At 42.9% G+C, this 21,608-nt stretch overlaps 1 protein-coding gene across 1 annotated transcript in view; it reads left to right on the forward strand.

Annotated features, from left to right (window-relative positions):
• The first annotated feature begins 14,374 nt into the window (after positions 1-14,374).
• The window catches only part of NMD3 (NMD3 ribosome export adaptor), a 30,113-nt gene continuing 22,879 nt past the window's right edge, over positions 14,375-21,608 (forward strand). The window contains exons 1-4 of the mRNA XM_049775979.1: positions 14,375-14,495; positions 16,180-16,314; positions 17,808-17,904; positions 20,036-20,116. Of these exons, the coding sequence (XP_049631936.1) occupies positions 14,452-14,495; positions 16,180-16,314; positions 17,808-17,904; positions 20,036-20,116 (357 nt within the window). The 5' untranslated portion in view covers positions 14,375-14,451. The remainder of the gene's footprint in view (positions 14,496-16,179; positions 16,315-17,807; positions 17,905-20,035; positions 20,117-21,608) is intronic.

Genomic DNA, 21,608 nt, shown 5'->3' on the forward strand with positions numbered 1-21,608 from the left:
CCCTCTCAGATCACAATGAAAGTGAAAAATCAATTGCAAAAAGAAGGCAAAAACCCCAACACTTGAGAGCTGAAAAAATCACTGCTAAGTAACATCTGAATCAAAGAGAAACTAGTGGAAGAAATAAAAAGATGTTTTGAAATGAATAAGAATGAGATATAGCTATCAGAATCTTTGGGATACAGCAAAATCTGTTCTAAGAGGGAAATTCATAGCAATTCAGGCCTACATTAAGAAAGAAGAAAAGGGGCCGGGCGGTGGCGCAAGAGGTAAGGTGCCTGCCTTGCCTGCGCTAGCCTTGGACGGACCACAGTTTGATTCCCCGGCATCCCATATGGTCCCCCAAGCCAGGAGCAACTTCTGAGCGCATAGCCAGGAGTAACCCCTGAGCGTTACTGGGTGTGGCCCAAAAACCAAAAAAAAAAAAAAAAGAAAGAAGAAAAGGGGGCCGGAGAGATAGCATGGAGGCAAGGCGTTTGCCTTGCATGCAGAAAAACGGTGGTTCGAATCTCACATCCCAAATGGTCCCCCGAGCCTGCCAGGAGCGATTTCTGAGCGTGGAGCCAGGAGTAACCCCTGAGCGCTGCCGGGTGTGACCCAAAAACAAAACACACACACACACACACACACACACACACAAATAGAAGAAAAATCTGGGGCCGGGAAGGTGGCACTAGAGGTAAGGTGTCTGCCTTGCAAGCGCTAGCGTAGGACGGACCGCGGTTCGATCCCCCGGTGTCCCATATGGTCCCCCCAAGCCAGGGGCGATTTCTGAGCACATAGCCAGGAGTAACTCCTGAGCGTCAAATGGGTGTGGCCCAAAACCCCCCCCAAAAAAAGGAGAAAAATCTTTGGCGGCCAGAGAGATAGTACAATAGTTAGGGTGCTTGCCTTGCACATAGCTGACCCAAGTTAGATCCGAGGCTTCCCATATGGTCCCCTGAGCCCTCCAGGAGTGAGTTTTGACTGCAGAGCAAAGAGAAGCCCCAGAGCACCACCAGGTGTGGATCTCCCCCCAAAAAGAAGAAAAACAAGTCAACAATCTAAATGTACATCTCAAAAAACCTTGAGAAGGAACAACAAATGAAGCCAAAAGGGAAGGAATTGTATGGGGCTGCATAGGAAAAGTTTTCTAGGGGCTGTCCTAGAAAAAGTTTAATAATTTCAAGGAGTTTTATTAGCCAGGGACTGAAAGGAGCCCCAGACCAAAATTATGCAGCCTTAATCACTGTTTGTTTAAGCCTTTTAAAGAGTGGAGCACATCATCCTATGTAGATGTGCAAGGAAAGAAACAGGACAATGTCACAGTAGTGAGTAATCAGAAGAGTCAGGTCTTGATCAATAAAAACTATTTTCAGAGGCTACAGCTTTAAGGAAACCCCTTTCACTGATCTTGGTTAATAGATTTAAGGGTTATTTCTGGAGTTTTAAGAAACAAAAAGCAAAATAGTGGTCTGGGGATGAGATGGTTGCCTTTGTGTAAAGCCATTACAGAAATAATAACTAGAACAGAAATCAATAATACAGAAATCAAGAAACAAATAGAAAGAATTTGCAGAGCTGGTTCTTTGAAAGAATAAACAAGAGATCCTGGGCCCGGAGAGATAGCACAGCGGCGTTTGCCTTGCAAGCAGCCGATCCAGGACCAAAGGTGGTTGGTTCGAATCCCAGTTTCCCATATGGTCCCCCGTGCCTGCCAGGAGCTATTTCTGAGCAGACAGCCAGGAGTAACCCCTGAGCACCGCCGGGTGTGGCCCAAAACAAAACAAAACAAAACAAACAAAAAACAAAAACAAACAAACAAACAAAAAACAAACAAGAGATCCTGGCTTCCGGCTCTCTCTCGATCCTCTCTTGAGCTGGAGGCTAGCTCTAGCCGGCATGGGGTTGGGGGAGACCCCATGTGGAAGGACTTCTCCCTAACTTGGGTGCGCTGGGAGCCTTGATAGGCCCCCAGCCTTCCCCTCTTCTGTCCCGGCCTCCAGGCCTTCTGGGGTGGCAGCCCAGGAGGCCAGAAATGGTGGATCCTAACTTGGGGTGTGCTGAGTTTTGCTCGGTTGCGCTAAGTTTGTCACTGGCAATTTCTGACCACTCTGCATATAGCCCCCGCGCACACTGCTTGTATTAAGAGTATTCCTTATCTTTGTTATGTTTTGCGTATCCAAAATGTCCATTTTGTATTCTGCCCTTTCCCACACCCCTTCAAAGCTTATTTTTACTCCTTAACTCTCTCACCAGCCCCAAACATCACTAACCCACATTACTCTTTTTTTTTATTGTTTTGTTTTGTTTTTGTTTTTTTGTTTTTGGGCCACACCCGGCGGTGCTCAGGGGTTACTCCTGGCTGTCTGCTCAGAAATAGCTCCTGGCAGGCACGGGGGACCATATGGGACACCGGGATTCGAACCAACCACCTTTGGTCCTGGATCGGCTGCTTGCAAGGCAAACGCCGCTGTGCTATCTCTCCGGGCCCCACATTACTCTTTTTTTTTTTTTTTTTTTTTTTTGGTTTTGGGCCACACCCTGTGACGCTCAGGGGTTACTCCTGGCTATGCGCTCAGAAGTTGCTCCTGGCTTCTTGGGGGACCATATGGGACGCCGGGGGATCGAACCGCGGTCCGTCCTAGGCTAGCGCAGGCAAGGCAGGCACCTTACCTCCAGCGCCACCGCCCGGCCCCCACATTACTCTTTTTAACTTCAGTGTTGCACAATCCTAATCACAGACCAAAGCCGTGCATTGCGTGTAACAACCTAGATCTGTTTCAAAAGACATAAAATGGACACGTATGTCTTTAGAATATTTTGTGTTTTTCCCTGACAACTGTAAGTCTTACTAAATATTCTCTTATACAGTGACGATTCTAACCACTTTTTATCTTCTCTTTATGAGCTGTTCAACAAGGAATTTTGGTGAAAGAGTCCCCCAATTTAATGCTTATGATTGAACCATGTCATGGGGATTATTGGGCATATTCTTATGTCCCCCATATGCACCAATAACGCCACATGGCATTGCTCCTTTTTTGCATAGGCACATTAAAATGAGAAAATACTATACATAAAAATAAGATCCTATCTAATAGAGATTGGAATACACAAATCTTGTAGTGCAAAGGGACCTTACACCCTGAACATTGACGTAATGATCTGGCACAGGCCTCAGAAGAAAGGGCATTTTCCATTCACCACTGAACCAGGGAAGCCATCCACAAAACATCCAGGTTTGTCTATACATCACCTGGAAACAATCCTCTACCACGGAAGACCCTACCACTGCTCAGATATCGACCTGCTCAAAAGAGACTTCCCTTAACACTGAGAAGACTTAACAACAACGACCTGCTTACAGGACAGGGCTTCCTGCATTGCCCTTTAATGGTGAGGTGAAACGAGAGGACGCTCCACATCCTGACTTCAATGTAGGATATGCAGATTCCAGGATCTTTAATACAGAAACATAATACTAACAACAGAGACGTGTGAAAAGTGTGTTGGAGGGGCCGGGCTGTGGCGCTAAAGGTAAGGTGCCTGCCTTGCCTGCGCTAGCCTTGGACGGACCGCGGTTCAATCCCCTGGTGTCCCATATGGTCCCCCAAGCCAGGAGCAACTTCTGAGCACATAGCCAGGAGTAACCCCTGAGCGTTACCGGGTGTGGCCCAAAAACCAAAAAAAAAAGAAAAAGAAAAAGAAAAGTGTGTTGGCACTACAGACAATGTCTTGGATTGGACGATCTAACTTGCCTGGAGCCTAGAGTTGGTCTTATGCCAGGAAACTTCAGGGGTAGGGTCTCTTTGTATTTAGGCCAAGGTTATTCCTTTCCATGCTTCTCATATTTTGGTGGGCCTATGCAAACAACAATTGCCACTCTCACACCATTTTTACTGTGCTCCTTTGACTCTAATCCTTAAAAAAAAAAAAAAAAAAAACTTAAAATTTGAGGTTAACTTAAGCTAATATGCATGTACATGGAAATGTAAAAAATACTATGTCTCTAATGTTTAAGGAGTTACGTAAGTTTTATGGCTTTATATTGCCTTGTGTGCTGTTAAGAAATATTTTAATGTGTTACAATCTGGGGACTTGAGGGACAAAGTAATTGTACATGGATTCTGTTTTATTTATCTTAATGTTCTTTGGCTGAAAGTTCAAAGTTAAGATATCAGCAAGGGGACTTCTTCTGAGAATTATGTTATGGGTGATTGTCCTTCCACTGTAACTTTACCTTGTCCTCTTTCTTTGCATCTTTGTTCTCATAATTAAAAATTAAAAAATTAAAAAAAAGAAAGAATAAACAAGAGAGACAAACCTTCAGCAAGACTTAAGATAAAAAGTAGATATAAATGTCCAAATAAATTGGCTCAAAGAAGAAAGGGAAGAAATTTCAACAGACCTTTCAAAAATTCAAGGCCTTGTGAAAAGTTACTATGAATAATGACATACTGTTAATCTGGAGAACCTAGACAGATTCTTAGAATAATGTGATTTCCTAAAACTTGGGGAGGAAACTTGAATAGACCAATCATAAGCAAGAAAATTCAAATAAGAGTCTCCCCAAGAACAAAGTCCTGGTTCAGATGGGCATACTAGTGAGTTCTATCAAATCTTCTGAGAAAATCTACTGCCAATACTCTTTCAAATCTTTCAAAACATTGAAGAAATAGGAATACATCCTAACAGCTTTTGTGAAGCTAACATCACACTAATATCCAAAGCAGATAGAGACAATTCTAGAAAAGAAATTTTCAGAGAGTCAGAGAGATAGTACAGAAGATGGTCCACAGTGATAGCACAATAGGGCATTTGCTTTATATGCAGCTGACCCAGAAATGACCCAGGTTGGATCCCTGCATCCCATATGATACCCCAAGCTTGCCAGGAGCGATTTCTGGGCACAGAGCCTGAAATAAACCCTGAATGCCATTGTGTGTGGTCCAAAAACCCAACTCTCCCTAAAAAAAAAAAAAGAAAGACTAGCATGTGTATCAACAACAAAAAAGAAAATTTTCAGACTTGATGAACATTGGTGCAAAAATCCTCAACAAACACAAAGAAGAATCATATACCATGATTAAGTGGGATTCATACCAGGGATACAAGGCTGGTTCAACATATGTAAATCAATTAACATAATACACATTAATTTAAGGAAAGACAAAAATCAGTTGATGAAGATAAAGCTTTTGTATTATTATTATTATTATTATTATTATTATTATTATTATTTTATTTGGCTTTTGGGTCACACCCAGCAGCACTCAGGGGTCACTCCTGGCTCTCAGCTCAGAAATCGCTCCTGGCAAGCTGGGGGGTGGGGGGCATATAGGATGTCAGGATTCAAACCAACATCCTTCTGCATGCAAGGCAAATGCCCTACCTCTATGCTATTCCTTCGGCCTCTGAAGAGAAAGCTTTTAACAAGATTCAATTTATTATAAAAACTGTCAACAAAACGGGCCCGGAGAGATAGCACAGCGGCGTTTGCCTTGCAAGCAGCCGATCCAGGACCAAAGGTGGTTGGTTCGAATCCTGGTGTCCCATATGGTCCCCCGTGCCTGCCAGGAGCTATTTCTGAGCAGACAGCCAGGAGTAACCCCTGAGCATTGCCGGGTGTGGCCCAAAAACCAAAAACCAAAAAAAAAAAAAAAAAAACTGTCAACAAAACAAGAGTGAAGGAACATACTTCAAGAGAATAATGTCATAACCAATACCATGGTCCTGCCAATATCATCTTTTGTAGCTAAACACATGAAACCTAACAGAGCATACATCCTGTTTTTCTCCTTAGACAGAGCACTCATTCTGTTTTTCTCCTTTTCTCCTAAACAAAACATAATTCTGTTTTCCTCCTAACCTGATTAGCTGAGACACATTATAAATATCCCATCCTCACCTGAAATAAAAGTTATTCCCCAAAGAGGCTCAGGGATGGTTTTGAATCTATAATCTCTCTACATGCTCAGGACCTGACCTCACCAACTTCAGTTCATCTGAAGCCCAACAAAAGCCTGAGAAAAGAGACTTCAACACAGAGACAAAAATGATGAGTATGGCATGGTGGATCAGCACCATGATAACCCCTTCTCACTGGACTGAATGTGCCATGTTTTTTACTGGATCAGCCGCATACATGGCCCTCCTTTTGAGCTGCTTCACATTGCTCTAGTACATTAACCTGCATTTTTCACACAGAACTGAATTTCCATGTACCCTAGAGATTCTCCTGTACAGGCCCCAAGAGAGGAGGGATGCCTTCCCAGTAGTGACGCATTCTCAATAGAGGATATACCTCTATTTCCCAAGTATGATTTACTCTCCAGTACATCAGATGAGGAAGATGTATATGATGAGCTGGCTATGACCTCTTCATACTCAGAGTCTAAAAATAGCTAAGTAAGCTAAGTAGAAAATCTCCTCTACCATCCCCTGTCACTCCTCCATAGAGACATAGTTCCTAGACATAGTTCCAAGTGAAGCTTACAGTTAAAACACTTATCAGTCCATATACCTAGGTCTCATGAGCTTTGCCTTTTCTTCCCCATTCATATGGAGAATAATCAGTCTCCATCTTATGAAAGCTTGAAAATGGACTCAGTCATTCTAAAAAGGCCTGTGCTTCGGACAGACTTACGACTCCATACTGCAGTGAATATCTTACAGGCTGGAATAAAAGTACACGTTGAAACCACCCCCACCCCCAAGATTTTTATGTGACTACTAAAACCTGCCTAAGCCTTTCTCAATATGTAAAAAGGAAAATGTACTTTAGTTAGAAGGCCAAGACAAACTCCACACCTTATATTGTTCTGGGAGAAAATTTTCAGGAGTTCAATTGACTTATGAAATGCTAATAAGCCAGGGAAAGTGAGAGGACACCAAAAAACAAGCTGCCTTGCCTTGTCTGTTTTAGCTCATACCCATGAGGTAGAGTTGTGGGCTGGGTAAAGATTGATACTGGTGCTGAATTTAAAAGAAGTTACACGGGCCCCGGAGAGATAGCACAGCGGTGTTTGCCTTGCAAGCAGCCGATCCAGGACCTAAGGTGGTTGGTTCAAATCCCGGTGTCCCATATGGTCCCCCGTGCCTGCCAGGAGCTATTTCTGAGCAGACTGCCAGGAGTAACCCCTGAGCATTGCCGGGTGTGGCCCAAAAACCAAAAAAAAAAAAATAAAAATAAAAAAAATAAATAAAAGAAGTTACACAAGAGCTTTTCAGGGAGTTTCTGAGCAATATGCAGAATTTATTGGGAAAATGATGGATGCAAGTCAGAGACAGGTTAATTGTTAAGAGACTCAACAAGACCTATTAAGGCAATTAGCTTTTGAGAATGTTAATGAAGATTGTCAGGCTATTTTGAGCCCCCATTCAAGAAAGGGAAGATGTCATGGGCTATTTGAAAGCATGCTGAAATACTGGTTCTATTAAGCATCAGGTGTATATGAATGTTATTGAGGCTTTGCAAGGCAGAGGGAAGCTCTGAACAAATTTCTCAATTAGGGTAAATCAGGCCATCTCTACCAGGAATGCAGAGCCCCTCCCAGCCTCGCCCCTTCAAAAGAACTACTGGACTTTATCAGAGGTGCAGCAAGGGAAACCAATGGGCAAGAGATTGCAAACTGGAGGAAGGGTCAGCCCCAGGCATCACAAGCTTAGGGTAGATGTTTTAATTAAGGTAAGTTGACATTTCTGCAGGGCCCTTCCTGGGCCTGCTACTTGGACCTTGTCTGTGATGCAGTGGGGAATACTATTGGGCAAGAGAATGCCCAATAATCCTGTCTTGGGAAACTGGAGAAGGGGCCAACCCCAGGGTTGGCAAAATCAGGGGATACACCTGATTGCACCCCCTCCCCAACCTAGGCTTAAAGAACTAAAATCAATAGATTTGCTGCAATCTGCCACTACAGGGAGTGCTACTTTGGATGCACTCCTTCCCTAACAACGTTAAGATAGGACTGGCAGGGCCGGAGAGATAGCATGGAGGTAGCGTGTTTGCCTTGCATGAAGAAGGACGGTGGTTTGAATCCCAACATCCCATATGGTCCCCTGAGCCTACCAGAAGCAATTTCTGAGCGCAAAGCCAGGAGTAACCCCTGAGAGCTGCCAGGTGTGGCCAAAAAAAAAAAAAAAAATAGCAATGGCCTAATGCCCCTACAAATTTAAATCTAGTATAAAAAGGCCAATTCTGCTAGGCACTGTAGACTTACTCGTAGAGAAAAGCAGTCAGATTCTTTTTTTTTTTTTTTTGGGGGGGGGGGGCTCACACCCAGCTGTGCTCAGAGGTTACTCCTGGCTCCAGGCTCAGAAATCGCTCCTGGCAGACTCGGAGGACCACATGGGATTCGAACCAATGACCTTTTGCATGAAAGGCAAACACCTTACCTCCATGCTATCTCTCCGGCCCCAGCAGTCAGAATCACTGTTGGAATAATAGACTCTTTTTACTGGGGAAACAATCATTGTCATTTCAGTAACAACTGTTTGGATATTTGAAAAGGAAAAATATAGGGGCCGGGCGGTGGCGCTGGAGGTAAGGTGCCTGCCTTGCTTGCGCTAGCCTAGGACGGACCGCGGTTCGATCCCCCGGCGTCCCATATGGTCCCCCAAGAAGCCAGGAGCAACCTCTGAGCACATAGCCAGGAGTAACCCCTGAGCGTCACAGGGTGTGGCCCAAAAAAAAAAAAAAAAAAAAAAAAAAAAAAAAAAAAAAAAAAAGAAAAGGAAAAATATATTGCCCAACTCCTCCTTGCCTCCTTGTTTCTTTTGTTATGTCTGACCACTCCTCTCAACCCAGGATTGAAGGTTTCAGTAGCATCCTGGTGACCTTTTTCTTGGATAATATAAAGGATTGCAACACTCTAATGGCTTTTGTCTCTGATATTATAAAGGATGAGCAACCATTTTTAACTTTTGAGATTCATGGGAAGAGTTTAAGGGAATGGTTGACTCAGAAGCCAATGTTTCTATCATCTTGTCCCAATACTGGCCATGTAACTAGGCCTTGCAGCCAATACCTTATGGCCTGCACAGAGTAGGCACTATACCTTCTTCCTCTGTCCTATATAGTGCTAGGTGGCTCAAATTCATTGATCCAGAGAATATTGCAGACACCTCCCATCCCTATGTAACCCCCCACCCATATTTCTGAATTGATAGGGTCAAGATTTACACCAACTGCTATGCACTCAGTTCATGGTCCCTCCTCCAGCCTTCACTCTGGCCCCTAACTCAGAAGCCATTATTTTGGTGCCACTGCAGCTCAGCACCCACCACCCCTCTGCATTTAGTGGAAATTTTATAACCCTGTGTGGAAACCACAGTGGCCCCTCAACAACATAAAGTTAAGGGTGCTGGTGTATAAGCAAAGAATAAGCTAGGATAAATTAGGTATAATAGGTGTGATTTATTGGGACTACCATGCTTTTGACTTCTGTTTTTGCTTGTTTGAGAAGTCTAGTTGCAGGTTACAACTATAAGGTACAAAAACTAGGCCTGAAGAGGCAGTTATGCACCCAAGCCAAGTCTTTTATGCTTCCCCTAGACCCTGAGCCTTATTTGAGATGCTTTAGCTTCTGTACTTTGCTTGCTTGAGAAGTTTAGTTACAGGCTGCAATTCTAAGGTAAAAAGACTAGCCCTGAGAGGCAGTTAAGTCCTGGAACCAGACCTTAGATGCAGACAATCAGGCATGCCATGTCCCCTCCCCTAGCTGACCCTCAAGATAGCCATAAAGAGCATTCCAGCACAAGATATCTTAGAAGGTCACTCCCTCCCCCCTTCCCATTAGCCCTTGTAACTGTGGTACCAAGGAAACAAGGCCCCCACCTTGCCAGATCAGGACCCTTTCAAGGGCCACCTGGAGGGTACAGGCCATATCTTTACAGACCATCAGGATGAGGTCTAGGATGGCTGATGTCAAAGGGGTTTTGGGATAGTTAAGGAATTGCACCTTTTTCAGCTTGCATTATTGGATGTTTTTGAATTGTAACAGTTGTGTGAACCAATGAAATGTTTGAAGTTTGAAACCTTATTATCATACGGATTACTATAAAGGTCCTGGATTTCTAAGGCTCGGGGTTCCAATGGCGAACCTGCTGTGTCAGGAGATTGTGGACCCCAGAGCTCTGGATGAATAAACCTTGCTGTGCTGATTGCATTCTCTGAAGGTTTGTGGTCTTTATTTGAGAGGGTGGGCTTTAACGGATCCTTTTAACACTGGTATATTTAGTAAAGTAACAGCTTAAATTAGGACATATTGAAACTTTGTTTTCAGAGTGGAATTATCCTATCTTTGTTATACTAAAGAAATCAGGCAGATGGTGCTGTTAATTGACTTATGTAATGTTAATTCTACCATGGTTCCTCTAGAGACCCTACTGCTTGGCAATCCTTTCCTTACAGCAATTCCTAAAGACTAGCCACTAGTTGTGATTGATTTAAAGGACTGTTTTTAATAACATTCTTTTCCACCCAGATGACAGTAAACACTTTTGCTGAGACAGATTATAAATATCCCACCCCCACCAGAAATAAAGGGTTGTTGAAGTTATTACCCCAAAGTGACTTTTGGATGGTTTTTAAATAACTACTCACCTGGGATCTGACATCACCAGCCGCATTTACAATCTTTTGAAATTTTTTTTGTTTTATTTGGGGGGGGCCACACCCAGTGATGTTCAAGGGTTACTCCTGGCTCTGCACTCAGAAATAGCTCCTGGCTTGGGGGACCATATGGGATGCTGGGAGATCAAACTGAGGTCTGTCCTAGGTTGGCACGAAAGGCAGATACCTTACACCCTCCGCCACCACTCTGGCCTGATCATTTACAATCTTTAATGGTGGAAAATTACAAGCATTCACACATTCAAGTACAAGGCACGGATGTCAACTGTCTTAGCTTTTATTCAGTATAGTATTAGAAATTCTAGCAAAAACAATCAGGCAAGACGAGAAATAAAAGGGATACAATTTGGTGGGTTTTGTTTTTTTGTTTGTTTGGGGGCCACACCTGGTGATGTTCAGGGGTTACTCCTGTCTATGCACTCAGAAATTGCTCCTGGCTTGGGAACCATATGGGACGCTAGAGGATCAAACTGTGATTTGTCCTGGGTCAGTCACATGCAAGATATAGCATGGAGGTAGGGCCTTTGCCTTGCATGCAGAAGAATGATGGTTCAAATCCCGGCATCCCATATGATCCCCCGAGCTTGCCAGGAGCGATTTCTGAGCATAGAACCGGAGCGCTGCTGGGTGTGATCAATTGTTGACAAACAGTTGATACTGGAACACATTGAAACCTCCTTTTTTTTGTATGGAATTTGATAATATTTGTAATAAAGAAACAACCAGGTAGCTGGAGACCTTTACCTTATTTAAGAGCTGTAAATGCATACGTGTTTCCTATGGGAAAATTACAGAATGTCTTACCTTCACCAGTAACCATGCCAAAAAACTGGCCTTTGACAATAATTGTCTTAAAAGATTGTTTTATAACATTTCTATTCACCCAAAAGACAGAAAGCACTTTGCCTTTTTTTCAATTATTATTGAGAGAAAAAACAGAAATTTGCAATGCAGTGATTTCAATGTATGATTTTACTTCGGGGCATGGCGAACTCACCCACCATCTGTCAATATTTTGTTGATGCAGTTTTATATCCTGCTCATGAAAAGTTTCCCCAGGTATATTTGATTCATTACATGGATGACATTTTAATGGTCAGCCCTACTCATAGAGGATTAAAATGTGCTTATGAATTTGCATTCAGCTGTTTGCAGGGTGCTGGTTTAATAATAGCCACAGAAAAAAATCCAGACTTTACCTCAATGTCAATATTTGGGCATCATTTTGTAACATACTTTGGTGCATCCAAAAAAAATTCAATTTGGGGCCAGAGAGATAGCACAGCAGTAGGGCGTTTGTTTTGCATGCAGCCGATCCAGGATGGACAGTGGTTCAAATCCCAGCATCCCTTATGGTCCCCCGAGGCTGCCAGGATCAATTTCTGAGCACAGAGCTAGGAGTAACCTCTGAGCGCTGCCAAGTGTGACCCAAAATAAAAAATAAATTTCTCTTTATCAGAAAAATCTAAAGACTCCTAATAACTTTCAAAAACTCTTTTTTTTTTTTTTTTGGTTTTTGGGCCACACCCGGCGGTGCTCAGGGGTTACTCCTGGCTGTCTGCTCAGAAATAGCTCCTGGCAGGCACGGGGGACCATATGGGACACCGGGATTCGAACCAACCACCTTTGGTCCTGGATCGGCTGCTTGCAAGGCAAACGCCGCTGTGCTATCTCTCCGGGTCCGACTCTGTTTCTCTTAATTGGTGCAGTTAGACATTGAGAGAAAGAATTGTCATGGGATTTAGTGTCATCTTTGTGTAGAAGTTTGGTGTGTCTGTTGGTCGGGCTTGTCTTAAAGTAGAACTTCAGGGGTTTTTTTTGTTTGTTTTTTGTTTGTTTGTTTGTTTTTTAAGGCTGGTTTTGAGTCTGTAAACTTTCTGAGTTGCTGTTTATCTGTGAAGCTATGTATACTTACCATAGCAAGACTCTGGAAACAACCAAGATGCCCTTCAACAGACGAATGGCTAAAGAAACTGTGGTACATATACACAATGGAATATTATGCAGCTGTCAGGAGAGATGAAGTCATGAAATTTTCCTATACATGGATGTACACGGAATCTATTATGCTGAGTGAAATAAGTCAGAGAGAGAGAGAAAAACGCAGAATGGTCTCACTCATCTATGGGTTTTAAGAAAAATGAAAGACATTCTTGCAATAATAATTTTCAGACACAAAAGAGAAAAGAGCCGGAAGTTCCAGCTCACCTCAGGAAACTCACCACAAAGAGTGATGAGTTTAGTTAGAGAAATAACTACATTTTGAACTGTCCTAATAATGAGAATGTATGAGGGAAATGGAGAGCCTGTTTAGAGTACAGGCGGGGTCGGGTGGGGAGGAGGGAAACTTGGGACATAGGTGATGGGAATGTTGCACTGGTGATGGGGGGTGTTCTTTACATGACTGAAACCCAAACACAATCATGTATGTAATCAAGGTTTTTAAATAAAAAAAATGATCATAAAAAATATTTGAAGTTGGTCAGGTGAAGGGATTTAAAAATAAAATAAATGAGAGAAATTAAAAACAAACAAACAAACAAAAAACCAAACAAACAAAAAAAGTGTATTGGCACTACAGACAATGACTTGGATTGGACAAACTAGTTTACCTGGAGCCTAGAGTTAGTCTTAAGCCAGGAAACTTCAGGGGTAGGGTCTCCTTGTATTTAGGCAAGGCTTTCCCTTTCCATGTCCCTCATATTTTGGTGGGCCTATGCAAACAATAACTGCCACTCTAACACCGTTTTTACAGTGCTTCCTTTTAGTCTAATCCTTAAGAAAAACAACCACTGAAACTTTTGAGGTTAACTTAAACTAATATGCATGTGCATGGAAATGTAAAAAATTATTATGCCTTCAATGTTTAAGGAGTTACATAAGACCCCTTGGTCTTGGGTCCTAACTGGCGGTGGTCAAAAATGAGTCCTGGCAGGAGGCAAGCTTAGGGGACCCTAATGATTGCCGGGGATCCAACCTGGGTTGGCCTCGGGCCAGGCAAAGGCCCTCCCGCTGTTACCACTCTAGTAACAGATTTATCCGGATTTTTCGATGCAGGTCAGTTATAGGCGCGAGATAACTTCGTTGTCATTTTGATGAGTTTTCGGTTTGGGGCTATCTAAAAGACTGTATATATACATATACATACATACACATATATGTACTATCAATACACATATATGTACTATCAGACTGGAATAAACTCTGGCTGAGCAAAGGAGGAAAGGCAGAGCCTGACAAACGCCTCCGCAAATCTACCCACGATGAAGAAACCGGAAGCCGGGATCTTTTCCGGGTGCGTCGGAAAGCGGAAGTCCCGCCCCCAATCACGCCTCGGCCTATGAACTCGTCCGGCCCGCCTCTCGCGGGACTAGCCCTACTCTCGCGAGATCCGTCCAGTCCGGCCGGCGGCCTGGCAGTCCGCGGTGGACTCTGCCTCTCCGCGGCCTGTCTTTTGGTCCTGAGCGCCACGGAGGAGCCGGGTAAGTTCTGGGGTCCGAGAGACTCAGTTCGCTGGCCCTCGAGGGCGCCTCGGCCAGACAGGAGAACCTCCCGGACTTCAAGCCGGACTTCCGCCCACGTGTGCGGGGCGCCCCGCAGGCCCGGAGCGCGCGAGTTGCACCGTGACGGGTCGGGTCGGGTCGGGTCGTGTCGTGTGGGTCCCTCGCCCCGTGCAATGAATGGGCGCTTGCCATTTTCCAAGTCGCTCGCGCTCCCAAGCGTCTGTCTGAAAGGTGATTCTGTTTCTCGTCTCCAGCCGGGACCCTTCGCATGAAGAGGGGGAGAGAGAACTTGAACCCCACGATTCTCCTCTGAAGGAACCGGCGTGTCCCAAGATGGAGTATGTGACGGAAGCTCCCGTCCACACCCCTGGGCACATGTGAGTCCTCTGATGTTCATGGGACGGTTTATGTGCTAAAGGTGTTTTTTTGTTTTCTTACCTTTTATGTGATATTTATCTACACACTGACTCAGAGAATTTATAATACAGTTTCAGTGTTCCAACACCAGGTCCACCCACCACAATGTGACCTTTTTCTGCACCAACGTGCTAGTTTGCAGCCCTCTCCCCCCCCCCCCCCCCCCCCGGTCTCAGTACCCCCTTTTAGCAAGCAGTAACATGGACTGTTAATGGGGAGGCGGTTTATATTTATAGTATGTATATGTGGGATCCACAGACAATTTGTCATTTTGCACCCCTGTAAATTTTAGGTAGTATAGTGCTAATATATATATATATATATATATATATATATATATATATATATATATATATATATATATATATATATAAACCAATATATATTGGATTTTGGGTCACACCCAGCAGTGTTCAAGGGTTATTCCTGGCTCTACGTTCAGAATCACTCCTGGCAGGCTCTGGGGACCATATGGAATGCCTGGATTCGAACCACCGACCTTCTGCATGCAAGGCAAATGCCCTCCCTCCACACTATCTCTGGTCCCAAGTGCTAATATTTTTTTAAAAAAACTTTTTTTAATGATCCCCTTAGATTTAAAAATGTTGAAGTGACTCTGAAACATCTGTAGGGAAATCTTTCCTGCGTGGGACCAATGTTTATTCATAAGAAGGGGGAAGCACTGTTTTCTTTTGTTCATTTAATTTTATCTTTTTTGGGGGAATTGGAGCCACACCTGGCAGTGGTGATCTGGGGTTACTCCTGGCTCTGCACTCAGAAATCATTCCTGGCAGACACATGGAATCCTCTGAGATGCCAGGGTTCCCTGGGGTCGGCCCTTTTGCAAGGCAAATGCAATGCCCTATCCACTGCTATTGCTCTGACCCAAAAGTACTATAAGCATACTGTGTACTAAATTCCTGGAACCCATCCGGTTATTTCAGCTGAACAAAAGCTACTACTAGTATCACTGTCACTTAGTAATCTACAAGGGTTTAAAAAACCCTGGGTTGTAATTTGGATCAGAGCATTTTTGTGGGGGAAGGAGAGATATCTAGTTGCTGACTCTAGAACCTGACACGGTATTTTACAGATTTTTAAAATTGCAGCCTTCCTTTTTTTTTTTTTTTCTCTAGTAATCCACAGTTGTTCCTTTGTTACTGAAGATTGAAGATTTCTCTATAAGTAAATTTTTTGCGGGGACCACCCCCCCCCCCCCGTGACTCTCAGGGAGTTACTCCTGGCTATGTGCTCAGAAATTGCTCCTGGCTTGGGGGACCATATGGGATGTCGGGGATCGAACCCAGGTCTGGCCTAGGCTAGCGCTGGCAAAGCAGACACACCATTCCGGCCCTATAAGTAATTTTTTTGATTTTTTGGGTCACACCCGGCAGCGCTTAGGGGTTACTACTGGCTCTATGCTCAAAAATCGCCGCTGGCAGGCACATATGGGATGCTGGGATTCGAACCATCAACCTTCTGCATGAATGGCCAATGCCTTACCTCCATGCTATTTCTCCAGCCCCACCTATAAGTAATTTTTTAATAGATAACTATGACCTAAGTTTAAAAGCTTTTACTTGTATAATTTCTTTTCCAAGAGAGGGATATAAAATTTAATTGAAAATTTGTGTTTTATTCAAGCTTGTGCTGTGAGTGTGGTGTCCCAATTAGTCCAAATCCTGCCAATATTTGTGTTGCCTGTTTAAGAAGTAAAGTAGACATCAGCCAAGGCATTCCAAAACAGGTCTCTATCTCTTTCTGCAAACAGTGCCAAAGGTATGTTTTTATACTATTCTATCCAATGTAAAGTCTTTGAAGACACATGATTACTTAGATTACACTAAATAAATTAAATAAAGTACTTGTAATTGAGATCTGATTTTTTTGTTTTGGAGATGTACCCAACTCTGCTTTGGGAACCATGTTCTGGGAGTCAAACCTGGGGACTGTCACATCTGCTATAGCTCTTTGAATTCTTTCCCTGGCTTGAGATCTATTAAGTCTTTTATGATTATGTCACCAAAGATTTTAGAGTTTGCAATTTTGTAGTACACATTCTAGGTTTGTTTTGCTACTCTGTTAAAGATAATGTAAAGGTATTTGAAGTTCTTCATTTTCTTTTTTTGGGGGGGGGGGAGGGAATCAAGGGGTCACATACGATCATACCCAGGGCTTCCTTAAAGCTATGCATTCAGGGATCACCCAACTCTGCATTCAGAGATCATTCCTACATGTTCAAGAGACCATATGTAATGTTAGGAATTGAACCTAGGTCAGCCTAGGTTCACGTGCAAGGCAAGCACCCTACCTTTTGTACTGTCTTACCGGCCCTTGTTCATTTTCTGTTAAAGAATAGGCTTAATACTACAGAAAATAAGTTGAATTAATGTTTGGAAAAGTGGATTAAGGTCATATTACTGTTATGAGCATTTTTCTCCCCCTTTAATAGCTGTGTATGGTAAAAACAAAATTCCTGTTAAGTGTTTTTGCAATGTTTTATTTAAGTCTGAGAATTATAATTAATGTCCTCATGTAACAAAAGTAAGTAGATGGAAGAAACTTGTTAAATCATATCTGGAATGGTCTCAGATCAGAGATTGGAGTGGGAAATTTTCTGAAAGGTTTTTTTTTTTTTTTTTTTTTTGGGTTATTTTTTTATTTTTATTTTTTTTTTGGTTTTTGGGCCACACCTGGCGGTGCTCAGGGGTTACTCCTGGCTGTCTGCTCAGTAATAGCTCCTGGCAGGCATGGGGGACCATATCGGACACCAGGATTCGAACCAACCACCTTAGGTCCTGGATCAGCTGCTTGCAAGGCAAACGCCGCTGTGCTATGTCTCCGGGCCCATTTTCTGAAAGTTTTTATTTTATTCTTTTTTTATTTGTTGATGGTATGGCTCAGGGGCTACTATTTACTTTTTTTTTTTTTTTTTACTGTTGTACTCACATGACCATATGTGGTGCAGGGTTTGAACCTACATACAGGCATGTTGAGCTATCCCAGAGCAGTGCTTTAAGGAAGAATTATATACTCAAACTTCAGTGTTATCTTTTAAACTAATTATTTGGTCTAATTAAAAACTACTAATATGTTTTGTGTTTCACATTAATCTTTTGTGTTCCATATCAATCGTGGATATATACTGTGTTTCATATTAATTTTGCATATATATATATAGCGTATAATCTTTATTATATCTATGTATTCAGATGGAAATTTTGTTTTTCTTGAGAGGTAACTGGGTTTCACCATATTCTCTTTTTTCCTAGATATTTTCAGCCACCAGGTACTTGGATACAATGTGCATTAGAATCCAGGGAGCTTCTTGCTTTGTGTTTGAAAAAAATCAAAGCCCCTCTGAGTAAGGTAGGTCAAATAAAACATGTTTTTATAAAACAACAAACATCACTATTGGTAAGCATGTTAATATAAATCCTGTTTTCATTTTTAATGTTATGTATTTGGGGAGAAAATGGGTTTGCACCATTCTCATTTGCACCATTGTGGTATGTACCACATCTAGCGGTGCAAAGGACTTATTCCTGGCTCTGTGGTCATGGATCACTCCTGGCCTTGCTAATGGGAATATATGCTGTGTGCACGGCAAGTGCATAATCCCCTGTACTTTCTGACCCCAAGTATTTATTTAAATTTTTTGTTTTGTGTTTTGGGTCATACCTGGTGGCACTCAGGTTACTCCTGCTCTGCACTCAGAAATTGCTCCTGGCAGGCACAATGGACTATATGGGATGCTGATTTTAAACCAATATCAGTCGTTGGACCTGGGTTGGCTGCTTGCAAGGCAAATGCCCTACCGCTGTGCTATCGCTCCCGTCCCTTAATTTCTTTTGAGGCACATTTGTCTATCCTTGGGGCTACTCCCAGCTTGATTGTGGTGCTCGAGCTACCATGTGGTGGTGCAGGGGATCAAACCTGAACTCTCGCATGCAAATCTTAGACTCTAGCCCAATGGGCTTTCTTTCCAGACCTGTGTTTGTTTGTTTGTTTTTATTATTTATTTTAATTTTTTGTTTTTGTATTATACCTGGCAGCACTCAAGGATTACTTCTGGCTCTGCACTCAGAAATTGCTCCTGGCAGGCTCAGGAGACCATATGGGGTGTCGGGATTTGAGTCCTGAGTCAGCTGCATGCAAATCAAACACCCAACTGCTGTGCTACCACTCCAGACCCTGTGTTTTCTTTTTTAATGTAAATAAAAAATAAATGTTTTTGCTTTAAATGGTGTAACAGAATATTGGAGAGATACTACTGGGGTTCGGATGAATTCAAACTGTGCTTGATTCCTGTCACTTTATGGCCTCCTAAATATTTGACTAAGTATTGCCAGAAATATTGCTCTCTTAACCTCCTGAGCACTGGTTGGATTGAAACCTTTCCCCCCGTACTTACACAAAATATACAGGATTGCTTTTTCTTCATTATCTCATATCAATTTCATTTTGAATCTATTTGTTTGGAACTCATTACTGAACATAAAGAGGTTTTAATATTAGAGCTGTAAGAGAGCTCTAGAATTCAGTTTATTTTTTACTCTTCTAGGAAGAAAATGTTTGTTTATAACTTGGAGCATAAATATCTTTAGAAAAAAATAGGGTTGGGCCGTGAGATAACATGGAGGTAAGGCATTTGCCTTGCATGCAGAAGCACGGTGGTTCAAATCCTCGCATCCTATATGGTCCCCTGAGCCTGCCAGGATGGATTTTTGAGCATAGAGCCAGGAGTAAACCCTGATCACTGCTGGGTCTGACCAAAAAATAAAGAAAAGAAAAGAAAAGAAAAGAAAAGAAAAGAAAAGAAAAGAAAAATCTCGAACTGGAGAGATAGCATGGAGGTAAGGCATTTGCCTTGCATGCAGAAGACGGTGGTTCGAAATCCGGCATCCCATATAGTCCCCCAAGCCTGCCAGGAGCGATTTCTGAGCAGAGAGCCAGGTATAACCCCTGAGCGCTGCTGGGTGTGACACAAAAAAACAAAAAATCTCTCCTGGCTTGGGGAACCATATGAGACTCCAGGAATCGAACCTAGGTCTGTCTTGGGTCACAAACACCCTACTGCTATGCTATCGCGCCAGCCTCTAGTTTCAATAATATTAATAAAATTTTTAAAATATTACTAATAAATCTTAAGATTTATTGCTTTCAACTAAATTTTTAATAGAAATGGAGTCCAGTTTGAAAACCTTTCGATTTTTAAGGCTCTGGTTAGAGGAATGATTGTATAGTGGGTAGGATGCTTGGCTTGCATTTTCTTTCCGGGTACCCAGTACAGTTCACGTCTGTTAGGAATGTTCCCTGAGTGCAGAGCCATGGGTAAGCCCTGAGCCTGACTGGGTGTGGCCCCAAAACAAAAACAAGCAAAAGAAGTGCTTTTGTGGCCTCTTTAGATCCTTACTTGTGGAGACTTGAGGAAGAAAGGTTTGTTCATCCTTTGTACCTTGTGATAGATGAGGTCTTAACTATTTTGTTTTGTTTGAAGGTACGACTTGTAGATGCAGGCTTTATTTGGACTGAGCCCCATTCGAAGAGACTTAAAGTTAAACTGACAATTCAAAAAGAGGTAAGCTGTACATCATTTCCTCAGCACGGTTAAAGAGTAAGTGGGAATAATAGAGGAATAATAATTTGACTTCGTGATAGGAAAAGATTTTAATGTAATCTTTTGATTTTAAGTCATCCCCTCTTCATAGATAGGTCCTTAGCAGGACCAGCCCTCATGCTTGATGGGTGAAGGTTTCCTTTTTAGTTCTTTTCTGTCTCCCCCAAAATTGGCATCAGTGGTGCTACTTGAGCCAGCTAGTGCTGAGAGCTATATGACAGTTCAGGGGATGGGGGTGGGGGGCTGCATCTAGCTGCACTTAGAGGATCATGCAGTGGGCCCGGAGAGATAGCACAGCGGCGTTTGCCTTGCAAGCAGCCGATCCAGGACCAAAGGTGGTTGGTTCGAATCCCGGTGTCCCATATGGTCCCCCGTGCCTGCCAGGAGCTATTTCTGAGCAGACAGCCAGGAGTAACCCCTGAGCACCACCGGGTGTGACCCAAAAACCAAAAACCAAAAACCAAAAAAAAAGAGGATCATGCAGTGCTGGGGTTGAATTTGGAGCATGCAAGGTATGCAATTCACTCAAGTTACCTCCCAAATCTCAAAAGTTTTTGTTTTTCATTCTTTTTTTTTTTTTTTAAGTTACACCCAAATTAGTACTTGGGTTATTTGTTGCCAAAGACTGAACCCAGAATTTCTTCATAAAAATATATACTCTATAGGTCTAGAGGCATAGTACAGTGGTAAGGTGTTTGCCTTGTACATGGATGATCTAGATTAAATTTGCAGCACCCCATTTGGTCCTCTAGCCCCAGTTTATATATTTGAAATATTTTGTTGAACATTGAGGGGAGATGTTAGTGGTGATGGTGTGTGTCCCTGGCTTGGTACTTAGGGGGACTATGCACTCTATTTCCTTTTTTGGTGGAGTTTTGAGGCCACACCCTACAGTGCTCAAGGATTACTTACTTCCTGGCGTTGTATAACTCCTGGAGGACTCGCAGTCATATGGGATGCCAGGGATCGAACCTGGGTCAGCCATGTTTTAGGCAAATGGCACAGTACCCTACTTGCTGTACTATCACTACTTCTAGCCCCTCACTCTGCCCATTAGAGCTCTTTCCCTGGCTCCTGTTTGGAAACCACTTAAATTTAAAAATTGTTTTCTTTTTATGAACCACATGCTGTAGTGCTCAGGACTTTCTTCTGGCTCTTCAGTCAGGGATTCAGGGATTTCTCTTAGTAGAACCATATGGGGTCCCAGGGATGGAGCAACAAATTTGTGCTTTTCTGTTTTGTTTTGGGCCACACCTGGTGGTGCTAGGGGGCCACCTACACTGGCTCTACTCAGAAATCACTTCTGGCAGACTTTGGGGACCATATGGTGTAGAGAAATTGCTGAGGCCTGGCAGGAATGACTCTGGCTAGACGGGTTTTTCTCAGAACAGAGTTTTATAGAGAAATAGGCAGGATAGGGAGGCCAAGGTCCTTAAAGCTGAAATCACTGAAA

Source organism: Suncus etruscus, chromosome 6 (genome assembly GCF_024139225.1).
Source record: "Suncus etruscus isolate mSunEtr1 chromosome 6, mSunEtr1.pri.cur, whole genome shotgun sequence".
Lineage (NCBI taxonomy): Eukaryota > Metazoa > Chordata > Mammalia > Eulipotyphla > Soricidae > Suncus > Suncus etruscus.